The sequence below is a fragment of the Chiloscyllium plagiosum genome, unplaced genomic scaffold (genome assembly GCF_037043375.1).
Source record: "Chiloscyllium plagiosum isolate Xiang-an unplaced genomic scaffold, Cpla_swu_hap1 HiC_scaffold_9, whole genome shotgun sequence".
Lineage (NCBI taxonomy): Eukaryota > Metazoa > Chordata > Chondrichthyes > Orectolobiformes > Hemiscylliidae > Chiloscyllium > Chiloscyllium plagiosum.
In genome coordinates, this window is record NW_028270147.1 from 3,507,493 (window position 1) to 3,521,372 (window position 13,880).

Sequence of the window (13,880 nt, forward strand, 5' to 3'; positions counted from 1 at the left end):
CTGTACAGTTGGACATGCCATACTTATGTAAACATTCCTTTTGTTTGCATACCGAAAACAGAGTAATCATTCCTATTTACAGGTCGGTACGATTACATTTTTAGCTGAGGTTCAACAGAGCCCAAATGACTGCACGGGCCCCCTGTTCTTCTTTAGGCAGGCAGATGTTACACAGTGGTCTTTCCCCACCGCGCCTTGGCGGCAGCTGCCCCAAGCTTCAGCGCATCCCTCAATACGTAGTCCTGTACCTTGGAATGTGCCAGTCTGCAACACTCAGTCGGAGTCAACTCCTTCAGCTGGAAGATCAACAGGTTTCAGACCGTCCAGAGAGCGTCCTTCACCGAGTTGATGAGCCTCCAGGCACAGTTGATGTTCGTCTCGGTGTGTGTCCTGGGGAACAGGTCGTAGAGCACGGAGTCCCGCATCACGGCGCTGCTCGGGACGAACCTCGACAAACACCACTGCCTTCCTCTCCAGACTTCTTCTGCGTAGGCATGTTCCAGAAGAAGGTGTGTGACAGTCTCGCTCCCCCCCCACCCCCGCAGCCGCTTTGAGGGCCAGACCCCAGCTGATGAAGTTAAAAATCTCACAACACCAGGTTATAGTCCAACAGGTTTAACTGGAAGCACTAGCTTTCGGAGCGATGCTCCTTCATCAGGTGATAGTGACTATCAGTCGCTCCGAAAGCTAGTGTGCTTCCAACTAAACCTGTTGGACTATAACCTGGTGTTGTGTGCTTTTTAACTTTGTACACCCCAGTCCAACACCAGCATCTCCAAATCATGCCAACTGATGAAGACACTGATAGTGGGGGCGGGACACTGGTGCTGGGGGCGGGGCAGAAGGAGCACGGGGCGGGACACTGGTGCTGGGGGCGGGGCAGAAGGAGCACGGGGCGGGACACTGGTACTGGGGGCGGGGCAGAAGGAGCACGGGGCGGAACACTGGTACTGGGGGCGGGGCAGAAGGAGTACGGGGCGGGACACTGGTGCTGGGGGCGAGGCAGAAGGAGCACGGGGCGGGACACTGGTGCTGGGGGCGGGGCAGAAGGAGCACGGGGCGGGACACTGGTACTGGGGGCGGGGCAGAAGGAGCACGGGGCGGGACACTGGTACTGGGGGCGGGGCAGAAGGAGTACTGGGCGGGACACTGGTACTGGGGGCGGGGCAGAAGGACAAGGGCCGCCGATGGGGCACAGGGGACATGGGCGGGTCTCATGGGGAGGAAGGATTAAAGGTCTAAGGGGCGGAGCACACGGTCTCGGGGGCGGCGATTGGGCGGATTGTGGGGCGTGGGCGGGGTCAGGGTGACCGTTGTAAAGGCAATCGGCGAGATGTGGCGACGGCTGGAGGTGAGGAGTTGAGGGTCCAGGGGCGAGGGTCGGTGGAGAGGCCGGGACTGGGTCAGAGCGGTGCCTAGGCGGGGTGGCAGACTGGCCCAGGCTGAAACATCTGGGGCTCCAAAGCCGTTATTTATCGCTCGGTACCAGGTCCAGATGCTAGGCCCGGGAGAGCTCAGTAATACCAGGCTGGCACTGCCAGGGTACACCCGCAAGGATTATAATTATCCCGATATAGTTTGAGATAGTAACAGGGTGAAGGGCAGAGGGTGGTGCGGAGTTTCTACAGTGTGTCGGAGGCTGAGGGGTGACCTTGTAGAGGTTTACAAAATAATGAGGGGCATGGATAGGATAAATAGACAAAGTCTTTTCCCTGGGGTCAGGGAGTCCAGAACTAGAGGGCATAGGGTTAGGGTGAGAGGGGAAAGATATAAAAGAGACCTAAGGGGCAACGTTTTCACACAGAGGGTGGTACGTGTATGGAATGAGCTGCCAGGGATGTGGTGGAGCTGGTACAATTACAACATTTAAGAGGCATTTGGATGGATATATGAATAGGAAGGGTTTGGAGCGATATGGGCCGGGTGCTGACAGGTGGGACTACATTGGGTTGGGATATCTGGTCGGCATGGACGGGTTGGACCGAAGGGTTTGTTTCCGTGTTGTACATCTTAATGACTCTATGTTCCACTTTCCTCATTCCTGAAGAAGGGCTTATGCCCGAAACGTCGATTCTCCTGCTCCTTGGATGCTGCCTGACCTGCTGTGCTTTTCCAGCAACACATTTTCAGCTCTGATCTCCAGCATCTGCAGTCCTCACTTTCTCCTCTATGTTCCACTATAGTATGTCACCAGTCATAGAGCCTTGTAAACCTCAATAAGGTCGCCCCTCACCCTTCAGTGCTCCAGGGAAAATAATTCTTGAACATTTTGCCCGATCTAGTTCTTGGGAATGTGGTGTAACAAGTAAATCAACTTAACAATTGTGTCACAAACCTTATGCTCACATTGGTAAGACCAGGAACAAACCAAAATAAAATCTTTAACTGAAGGAAAGCCAACTTTAAACACAGATCTGAACCAAATAGATTGATGTCAGAAGCCTCATAGGAAAAGCAATAGGTGGTCCATGGGTTTCTTTTAATGAGGGAAAAGTGTGTGAAGTCAATGTACATTTCCTTGAAAGGGAAAGGTGTGGGAAACAAACCTAGTGCTTATTTGGATAATCAAATAAGATGAAGTATGAGTATGCGCTTGAGAATTTGGTAGATTCAAAAGGAGAGTACTCCCTAACTCCCAAAGGCAATATTTATTATCGTTGCTATCGTGTTGGATTTGACACAGTAACTCTGGTGTTTCTCACCACAGATGTTGTCACAATCTGCTTTAAATGCATTTCAGATCTCCAGAATCCACAATATTTGATTTTCCAGTAGTACCATAATTTGTCCTTAACCTTAGCTGGTCACATTCTTTGTGAGCTTGCTCTGCTCAAATTTGCTGCAGTGCTTTGTTAAAGGAGTTAAACCACAAAAATCAGAAATTACTGGAAAAAATCAGTTCTGGCAGCATCTGTGGATGGAAAACACAACCTGTTCTGAAGAAGGGTCACTGGACTCAAAATGTTAACCTAGAACATAGAACAGTACAGCAAGGGACAGGCCCTTCAGCCCACGATGTTGTGCCAACCATTGATCCTCATGTATGCACCCTCAAATTTCTGTGACCATATGCATGTCCAGCAGTCTCTTAAATGTCCCCAATGATCTTGCTTCCACAACTGCTGCTGGCAACGCATTCTATGCTCTATCAGCTCTCTGTGTAAAGAACCCGCCTCTAACATCCCCTCTATACTGTCCTCCAACCAGCTTAAAACTATGACCCCTCGTGTTAGTCATTTCTGCCCTGGGAAATAGTCTCTGGCTATCGACTCTATCTATGCCTCTCATTATCTTGTATACTTCAATTAGGTCGCCTCTCTTCCTCCTTTTCTCCAATGAAAAAAGTCCGAGCTCAGTCAACCTCTCTTCATAAGATAAGCCCTCCAGCCCAGGTAGCATCCTGGTAAACCTTCTCTGAATCCTCTCCAAAGCATCCACATCTTTCCTATAATAGGGCGACCAGAACTGGACGCAGTATTCCAAGTGCGGTCGAACCAAAGTTTTATAGAGCTGCAACAAGATCTCACGACTCTTAAACTGAATCCCCCCTGTTAATGAAAGCCAAAACACCATATGCTTTCTTAACAACCCTGTCCACTTGGGTGGCCATTTTAAGGGATCTATGTACCTGCACACCAAGATCCTTCTGTTCCTCCACACTGCCAAGAATCCTATCCTTAATCCTGTACTCAGCTTTCAAATTCAACCTTCCAAAATGCATCACCTCGCATTTATCCAGGTTGAACTCCATCTGCCACCTCTCAGCCCATCTCTGCATCCTGTCAATGTCCCGCTGCAGCCTACAACAGCCCTCTATACTATCAACAACACCTCCAACCCTTGTGTCGTCTGCAAACTTGCTGGCCCATCCTTCAATCCCCTCATCCAAGTCATTAATAAAAATTACAAATAGTAGAGGCCCAAGGACAGAGCCCTGTGGAACACCACGAACCACTGACTTCCAGGCAGAATATTTTCCTTCTACTACCACTCGCTGTCTTCTGTTGGCCAGCCAATTCTGTATCCAGACAGCTAAGTTCCCCTGTATCCCATTCCTCCTGACCTTCTGAATGAGCCTACCATGGGGAACCTTATCAAATGCCTTGCTAAACTCTGCTTTGTCTCCACAGATGCTAGCAGACTTGGGTTTCTCAAGCTATTTCTTTTTGTTTCAGATCTCCTGCATTTCTTTGTTTTATTTTCGGAAATTATGTTGGTTTATTTTTTAACTTGGCTTTCACTCATCAAAATATTTGCTGACGAGCCTTAAAGAACTTGTTTACAGTTCTCTTACATAAACAATTCATATGGCAGTGTGATGAATCATGTATGTCCAAAGTTCAGTATGAGTTGGGATACCACACATCAGTCAAGTTGGAGGTTGCCTGTGTGACTGCTCTCCAAATTCTTGCACAACAGAACTGGTTATGATATCAGTTTACTATTTCCAAACATTAAGATTTTACATGTTAGCAGTAAGGTTAATTGCTATTTTGAATTTTTAATTATTGGAGAGACGTGGATGATGGGAGCATGGCCAGCATTTACAGGGTGAGCCTGCGGTCTGTATTGTATAACGACACCAGTATTTCTGTAGGGACGAGTCCAGGATCTTGTTCCACGGATAGTGAGGGGATGGTGTGTGGCATGGATTGATATGGCTTGTAGGAGGTGCTGTTCCCATGGTGTTTAGTTTCTCAAGCTCATCCAGGAAAGTGGAAAGAATTCCAGATTTTTGATCTGTTGGAGTTGGAAAGGTCTCAAGCGGTTGGGATATGTTAATCACTTACCCCAGAATACCAAGTAACTGGCCTGTTCTTGAAGGCACATTGTTTATGTGACCAATTAAAGTTTTGATTAATCATGATTCCTTGCCGGATTTTCTTTTAGTTCATGGAATGGGAATGTCACTACCTTGACCAGCATTTATTGCCCTTTTGGAAGTAATGGTGGACCACTTCATTGATCAGGTGCAGTTGATGATGATGTACATTGAGCAATGTTAATCTCAATACCAAATGGAGATGGTTTGACTGTCCCACACAAGAAAACTTTCTGATTCTGATTCAATATGCGGAAGTACCTACTCTTGGGAAATAAGGCAGGCAGGTGACTAAGGTGTCAATAGAAGGAGCATTTTTGGACCAGCGACCATTATTGCATTAGTTTTAAAGTAGTGATAGAAAACGATGGACCAAATTTAAAAGTTGAAGTTCTATGTTGGAGGAAGACCAATTTTGATGGTATTAGGCAAGAACTTTCAAAAGTTGATTTGGGACAGGTGTTTGCAGATAAAGGGAAAATACGAAGCCTTCAAAAATGAGATAATGAGAGTCCAGAGACAGTATATTCCTTCTCAGATGGAAGGCAAGGTTGGTAGGTGTAGGGAATGCTGGATGACTAGATAAATTCAGGTTTTGGTTAGGAAAAAGAAGGAAGCATATATCAGGTATAGATAGCAGAGACTCAGTGATTCCGAGACTATAAAAGGCTGTAGAAGTATACAGAGGGAAATCAGGATGGCAGAAAGGGTTGAGGAGAATTCAAAAGAATTCTAGAAGTATGTTAAGGACAAAAGAATAGCTGGGAGAAAATTGGACCCCTCAAAGATCAGCAAGGCAGCCTATTTGTGGAACTGCAGGAGATGGGGGAGATACTAAACAAATACTTTGCATCAGTGTTTACACTGGAAAAGGATACGGAAGATATAGAATGTGAGGAAATAGATGGTAACATCTTGAAAAATGCAAATATTATAGAGGAAGAGGTGCTGGATGTCTTGAAACACATAAAGGTGGATAATCCCCAGGAACTGATCAGGTGTACCCTAGACATCTGTGGGAAACTAGGGAAGTGGTTACTGGGGCCCTTGGTGAGATGTTTGTATCATCAATAGTCACAGGTGAGGTGCCGGAAGACTGGAGGCTTCCAGTCATGGTGCCACTATTTAAGAAAGGTGGTGATGAAAAGCCAGGGAACTATAAACCGATGAACCTGACATCAGTGGTGGACAAGTTGTTGGAGGAAATCCTGAGGGACAGGATTTGCATGTATTTGGAAAGGCAAGGACTGATTAGGGGTAGTCAATATGGTTTATGTGTGGGAAATCATGTCTCACAAACTTGATTGAGATTTTTGAAGTAGTAGCGAAGAAAATTGATAAGGCAGAGTGCTTGATGTGATCTATATGGACTTCAGTAATGTGTTCGACAAGGTTCCCCATGGTAGATTGGTTAGCAAGGTTAGATCTCACGGAATACAGAGAGAACTAGCCATTTGAACTGGCTCAAAGGTAGAAGACAGAGGGTGGTGGTGGAGGGTTGCATTTCGGACTGGAGGCCTGTGACCAGTGGTGTGCCACAAGGATCGGTGTTGGCTCCACTGCTTTTCACCATTTCTATAAAAATGATTTGGATGTGAACAAAAGAGGTATAGTTTAAGTTTGCAGATGACACCAAATTGGAGGTGTAGTGGACAGCGAAGAAAGTTACCAGCTTACCTCAGAATACAACAGAATCTTGATCGGATGTGCCAATGAGCCAAGGAACGGCAGATGGAGTTTAATTTCGAAAAGCAAATTAGAGCAGGACTTATACAAATTAGATAGATTAGATTAGATTAGATTCCCTATAGTGTAGAAACAGATCCTTCGGCCCAACAAGTCCACACCGACCCTCCGAAGGGTAACCCACCCACCTACTCCATACTAATGCACCTATTGTTATGGGCAATTTAGCATGGCCAATTCACCTGACCCACACATCTTTGGACTGTGGGAGGAAACCCACGCAGACACGGGGAGAACGTGCAAACTCCACGCAGACGTTGCAGCTGTACAAGACTTTGGGTAGGCCACGTTTGGAATATTGCGTGCAATTCTGGTCCCCCTCATATCGGAAAGATGTTGTGAAACTTGAAAGGGTTCAGAAACTATTTGCAAGGATGTCATTAGGGTTGAAAGTTTTGAGCTGTACGGGGATGCTGAATAGGTTGGGGCTGTTTTCCCTGGACCGTCGGAAGCCAAGGGGTGACCTTATGGAAGTTTATAAAATCATGAGGGGCATGAATATAATAGAAAGTTTTTTCTGGATGGGGAAATCCAAATCTAGAGGGCACAGGTTCAGAGTAAGAGGGAAAAAATTTAAAAGAGACCTGAGGGGCAACATTTTCAGGCAGAGGGTGGTGTGTGTATGGAATAAGCTGCCAGAGGAAGTGATGGAGGCTGGTACAATTGCAACATTTAAAATGCATCTGGATGGGTATATGAATATAAAGGGCTTAGAGGGATTTGGGCCAAGTGCAGGTGGGACTAGATCAGGTTAGGATATCTGGTCAGCATGGACAAATTGGACCGAAGGGTCTGTTTCCATGCTGTACATCTCTATGACTAGACCTGGGCATTGACATTTATTGGCTTGAATATTACTTGTTTTTTGTCAGCCCTAGCCTGAATATTGTCCAGTTTTGTCTGCAGATAGCTTCAGTGAGAAGATACTAAACATTGTGCATATTCTCACTTCTGACTTTATGATGGAAGCAAAGCCGTTGATGAGGCAGCAGAAGATGATTGCACTTTGAACACCATCCTGAGAATCACCTGCTGAAGTCATGGGACTGAATGATTGACTTCTGACAAGATGAATCAAGATGTTTCTTCACCAGGAGCTTGTGTAGAGTCGTAGAGATGTACAGCACTGAAACAGACCCTTTGATCCAAATCGTCCATGCCGACCAGATATCCCAACCCAATCTAGTCCCACCTGCCAGCACCCGGCCCATATCCCTCCAAACCCTTCCTTTTCATATACCCATCCAAATGCCTGTTAAATGTTGCAATTGTATCAGCCTCCACCACTTCCTCTGGCAGCTCATTCCATACACGTACCACCCTCTGCGTGTCAAAGTTGCCCCTTAGGTCTCTTTTATATCTTTCTCCTCTCATCCTAAACCTATGCCCTCTGGTTCTGGACTCCCCACCACAGGGAAAAGATTTTGTCCATTTATCCTATCCATGCCCCTCATGAATTTATATACCTCTATAAGGTCACTCCTCATCTTCCGCACTCCAGGGAAAACTGCCCTAGCCTATTCAACCTCTCCCTATAGTTCAAATCCTCCAACCCTGGCAACATCCTTGAAAGAGTTCAGAAAAGATTTACAAGTTTCACAACGTTTTTCCAATAGGAAGGAGACCAGAATTGCACGCAATATTCCAACAATGGCCTAACCAATGTCCTGTACAGCTGCAACATGACCTCCCAACTCCTGTACTCAATACTCTGACCAATAAAGGAAAGCATACCAAACGCCTTCTTCACTATCCTATCTCCTGCAACTCCATTTTCAAGGAGCTATAAACCTGCACTCCAAGGTCTCTTTGTTCAGCAACACTCTCCAAGACCTTCCATTAAGTGTATAAGTCCTACTAAGATTTGCTTTCCCAAACTACAGCACCTCACATTTATGTGAATTAAATTCCACTTCTCAGCCCTTTGGCCTATCTGGTCAAGATCCTATTGTATTCTGAGGTAACCTTCTTTGCTGTCCACTACACCTCCAATTTTGCTGTCATCAGCAAACTTACTAACTATACCTCTTATGCTCACATCCAAATCATTTATATAATTGAAGAAAAGTAGTGAACCCAGCACAGATCTTTGTGGCACTCCACTAGTCACAGGCCTCCAGTCTGAAAAACAACCGTCCACCACCACCACCCTCTGTCTTCTACCTTTGAGCCAGTTCTGTATCCAAGTGGTGGGTTCTCACTGTATTCCATGAGAACTAACCTTGCTCACCAGTTTCCCATGGGGAACCTTGTTGAATGCCTTACTGAAGTCCATATAGATCACATCTACCGCTCTGCCCTCATCAATCCTCTTTGTTACTTCTTCAAAAAACTCAATTGAGTTTGTGAGACGTGATTTCCCACGCACAAAACCATGTTGACTATCTCTAATCAGTCCTTGCCTTTCCGAATATATGTACATCCTGTCCCTCAGGATTCCCTCCAACAACTTCACCACCACCGACGTCAGGCTCACTCGTCTGTAGTTCCCTGGCTTGGCCTTACCAGCCTTCTTAAACAGTGGCACCACGTTAGCCAACCTCTAGTCTTGAGGCATCTCATCTTGGTGAAAGGCACAGCAATGACTTCCGTACCTTCCCACAGAGTTCTAGGGTTCACCTGATCAGGTCCTGGGGATTTATCCACTTTTTTGCATTTCAAAACATCCAGCACTTCCTCCTCTGTAATTTGGACATTTTTCAAGATGTCACCGTCTATCTCCCTACATTCAATATCTTCAATGTCCTTTTTCACAGTAAATACTGATGCAAAATACTTGTTTTATATCTGCCCTATCTCCTGCAGCTCCACACAAAGACTGCCTTGCTGATTTCTAACAGGCCCTATTCTCTCCCTTTTGTCCTTAATGTATTTGTAAAAACTCTTTGGATTCTCCTTAACTATTTGCCAAAGCTATTTCATGTCCCCTTTTTGCCCTCCTGATTTCTCTCTTAAATATACTCCTAGTGCCTTTATACTCTAAGGATTCACTCGATCTATCCTGTCTATACCTGACATATGTTTCCTTCTTTTTCTTAACCAAACCTTCAATTTCTTTAGTCATACAGCATTCCCTATAGCTACCAGCCTTTCCTTTCACCCTGACAGGAATATACATTCTCTGGACTCTCGTTATCTCATTTTTGAAGGCTGTCCATTTTCCAGCTGTCCCTTTACTTGTGAACTGATTAATATGAATATCCCAGAATATCTTTCAAGTCACAGTCCCGAGATAACTTAAGGTTTTCTCAGTATTAAAAAAGTGACATCTCAGCTCAGACAATATATTAAAGGTGTGAGGTTAGAGTCTGTTTGTATCCGAACCTTGAGTCAGACTGGTTTTGTTTCTAAAGTAGGAATTTACGTCACATTGAATGACTACCTACAGATTCATCGATTGCCAGTTCTGATATGCCACAGCGAGAAACCATAATGTCGTCCTCAGGAGACAGACACTGGATACGATCGCTAGAGTACCCTTCATCGTCTTGTACTTCCCGGGAATGGAGAAACCTACGCTATGTTCTTCACAGCCTGCAACACATTATGGATGAGGAATAGCACCTCGCCAAGATCTTCTTTTACCTCCTCTTTTCCCCTTTAACAAACCGCCAAACCTTAAACAGATGATTGTTCGCAGCAAACTGCCCAGCCTTCAGAGCAACATCGACCACAACACCATTCAACGCTGTCCTGGCAACAACTGCAAGATATGTCAGAGTGTCGACACTGATACCACCATTACATGTGGGGACACCACCCACCATGTACATGGCAGGTACGCATGTGACTTGGCCACCGTTGTCTCTGTCATAAGCTGCAGGCAAGGATGCCCCGAGGCATGGTACATTGGCGAGACCGACTATGACAACTTTCTCTCTCTGTCTCTCTCTCTCTCTGTCTCTTTCGAACCAGTCTCACTCAAGGTGGGGCTACAGACAGACTGTAACCTCACACCTTTAATGCATTGAGTGAGCTGAAGTGTCACTTTTTCTTATGCTGATAAAACCTTAAGTTATCTTGGGACTGTGACTTGAAAAGAAATTCTGGGATATTCATATTAGCCAATCGAAACCTGGAAACCCATTCTAAGTGCTTAAAGACTTAACAGCAATCTCGGTTTGTTCAATACATCACATCAGTTGTATGACACTTTGTTCTTTTACTGTAAATTCTGTGTCCTAGGATGATGCCCCACTAGCTGCCTGACGAAGGAACAGCACTCTGAAAGCTTGTACTTTCACGTGAACCTGTTGGACTATAACCTTGGTGTTGTGCTGTGTGATTTTTAGCTTTGTGCTATTTCCAGCACATGATCCCACACTTTCTCTTTGGCTGGTGCACTATGTCAGACTTCGACCTTTTATCATTAATCTCTGGATCGAAAGTTTAACCCAATCAGTGAGGCAAAGGATTCTCTGTGTGCTGGCTTTAAGGTTAATTCCTTGTCTTCAGATGCCCTTAACTCGCGAATTCTCTTCTTAAACCTCTTTGCTCCTTTACCTGACCTTTAAGATGATCCTTTAAATACACATCTTTGACCAAACTTTTTATAATCTAACCTAGTGTCTGTTCATGTGGTTCAGTGTCGGACTTTGAGATAGTCGCCCCTGTAGTGCCTTGGAGCGTTTCACAATGTTGAAAGTGCTGTAAAATGGAAATAATTGTTAATTTGGACATACTGAGGTTTTACAAGCAATCATAAATTGAATTGAGTGTAATTAGATACACTCTGAATTGAGGGAAACACTCCTCAGTCCTGCCCTGAAGTGCCAGTTCAGATTATAAAGGCCAAATGTTTGGATTCAGATTATTTTGTGTTGCATTAGTTTTAAAGGTAGAAAGGTTAGTTGTTCCGGAGGGCCTTTCAAATCGTCAGGAAGCCCCAAAGTGCTTTAGTGCTTGTGAAGGATATTTTGATTTGTTGCCCCTGTTGTAACATTGGGAATGAGACAGCCAATGTGTGCACACTACATAAATGTGACAAAGACTAATTAAGAAGATACATGGGGTACTTTATTTATTTGCTTTTAGGCATTTACTCTGTCTTTTATGGCTGATGTAAAGCATTAGCTACAATTTTACATTCAGCTGGTTAAGCCAGATAATTATGTCAGCAGTAGCGAAGTGTTTCAGAGTGATGCCTCCATTGTATTTGTGAATCAAGCCTTGAGCTGTTATATTGCCCCATGGTCCATCTAGATGGCCATGTATCTCACTATAGAAAATATTTTAATATATCTAGTTTGGTAGCAATGATGCCCATTAACTAAACAAAAGGTCAAAGGTACTGTGAGGTCTTCTGTGTTGAGTCTTTCACAAGGCAAGGTGTTTGCCATGTCTTGTGAACTTCATGACTTTTTGAGCTTCTTCAGGGTCAAAGTTGTATTAAAGGATTCATACAGTCATCTACGGCACAGAAAGAGATGGTTCATTCCATGGGTCCATGCAGGTTCCCCACAGAGCTTGCCTGTCCCATTCCTTCACTGTTCCCCATTACCCTGCACTTCTTTCCCTTTGAGTGCCCATTTCATTTCCATCGATTGTCACTGCTTCCATCAATCTCCTGGTCAGAGAGTTCCAGGTATTATCAGTCAGTGAGTAAAAATAAATTCTTCCTGACAAATCTCTTGCACCTCTTGTCCAAAAGCTTGTCTCTTTGTCCTTGTACAAACAGTTAATGCAAACAATTTTTTCTAGTCAAATTTATGCAAAGTTTCACACCCTTGGACACCTTAACCAAATCTCCCTTCAACTTCCTTAGCTTCAAAGCGAACAACTGATGCTATGTGCTTGGATAAAAGGGCCTGCACAGCTCTAGGTTGTGCTAAGGTCCTGGTGGATATGTAGGATTGGATCAGATGCCAGAGAGAGATTTCAATCCTCTTTCAAATATTGATCTGGGGTCTTGTGCATCCAGCAGCAGTGGAAGTAAAAGCTGAAATAAATCTGGGATAGATTCTGCATACAGTTGTCAAAGGTGTTGAAATTACAGTTTTGTGGTGTTTGTTCAATTTATCCCCAAGGTAATATTGTGTGACATTCCTGTAGTTTTGTTTTAATTTAATTTTGATTTTAATTTGGAGTATTTTGGAGTACTTAGTGAATGGCAGGACACTAGAAGCAGTGGGATCTTGGTGTGCCTGTCCACAGATTCCTGAAGAGGGTTGGACAGGTTAACAAAATCGGTAAGATATACAAATTGGTTTTGAAGTATACCACTTCCTTGACATTAAGCACATGTGGTACTGAATTTACATATGGCTAATCCCTGCAAATAAAATGAAGTGAATGATGGTGATGGTTTTTGGGAGGAAATTTTGCCTGAACCATGTTTTCGGATGTACACGCAGAATGGAAGATAGAATTCTGGAATCTGCTGGTACAGGAGAAAGTAATTGTCCTGTTATTTACAACAGCTGTCCAATCAGTCCCAATTCTATTGCAAATTCTTCTCCTTGTCAAATGGGAGCAGGAGTAGGCCATTAGGCTCCTTGAGTCTGCCTTGCCTTTCAATAAATATATTTCTGATTCCCTTTTGGGTGTAATTGTGTCAGTACCCTTTCTGAGGTGTTCAGCTATTGCCTACTAAAGTCTGAATGATGGGCCTTGAACCCACAATCTCTGCTTCTAGTTGAGCAGTATTAAAGATCATTTTCTACTCTGCCAAGAAGAGGGTTCACTCTGTAGGTATATCAATAGCAGCAGCACTTTGCATTTATTTGAGATTCATATCAATGTTTATATTGGCCCTTTAACATTGAAAGAAATATAATTTCTCAAGGTACTTCACAGCTCAACTATCAAACCAAAATTTGAGACTGAACCACATAAAGAACTACTGGGGAAGATGTCTATATGTTTGGTCGTACAGATTGGTTTAAGAGGGTCCTTAAAACCTTTCTGGAGTCGTTTTGTTTCAGGAGCGGATTCCAGAGATTCTGGTCCATGCAGCTGAAGGCGTAGCCTGTGTGTTGATATTGGTTGCAGTGTTTCCTATACTATAACAGTTCCTATGCTGCAAAAATACTTCATTGGCTGTCAAGCTCTCCAGGATATTCCAAGGCTATGAAAATCTCCATCTGAAATGCAAGCTTTTTCTTTCTTTTCCCATATTTATTCGCTGTGATTGAAATTTATTTTTGTGTTTTCTATCTGAAGTGTGCTCTGAGGGCCAGTGTCCGAGTTGGTTTGCGATTTCAGTCAAGCAGCCAGCCCTCTGCAGCTGTACTGAAGGCAAGCCAAACAGCATCTGGATTCAGTTTTGGTAAGCTGGCTTCCAAACAATTTGACAACCAACTGACTTTGTTTG

At 44.3% G+C, this 13,880-nt stretch overlaps 1 protein-coding gene across 2 annotated transcripts in view; it reads left to right on the top strand.

The window, feature by feature from the left end:
• The first annotated feature begins 1,316 nt into the window (after positions 1-1,316).
• The window catches only part of acadm (acyl-CoA dehydrogenase medium chain), a 54,932-nt gene continuing 42,368 nt past the window's right edge, over positions 1,317-13,880 (top strand). Inside the window, exons 1-2 of one of the 2 annotated variants that reach the window (XM_087990349.1) lie at positions 1,317-1,351; positions 13,730-13,835. In XM_087990349.1, the coding sequence (XP_087846475.1) occupies positions 1,334-1,351; positions 13,730-13,835 (124 nt within the window). In that variant the 5' untranslated portion in view covers positions 1,317-1,333. Of the gene's footprint in view, positions 1,352-10,298; positions 10,347-13,729; positions 13,836-13,880 lie in introns of those variants that run through there. The other variant, XM_087990348.1, reaches the window with a different exon arrangement.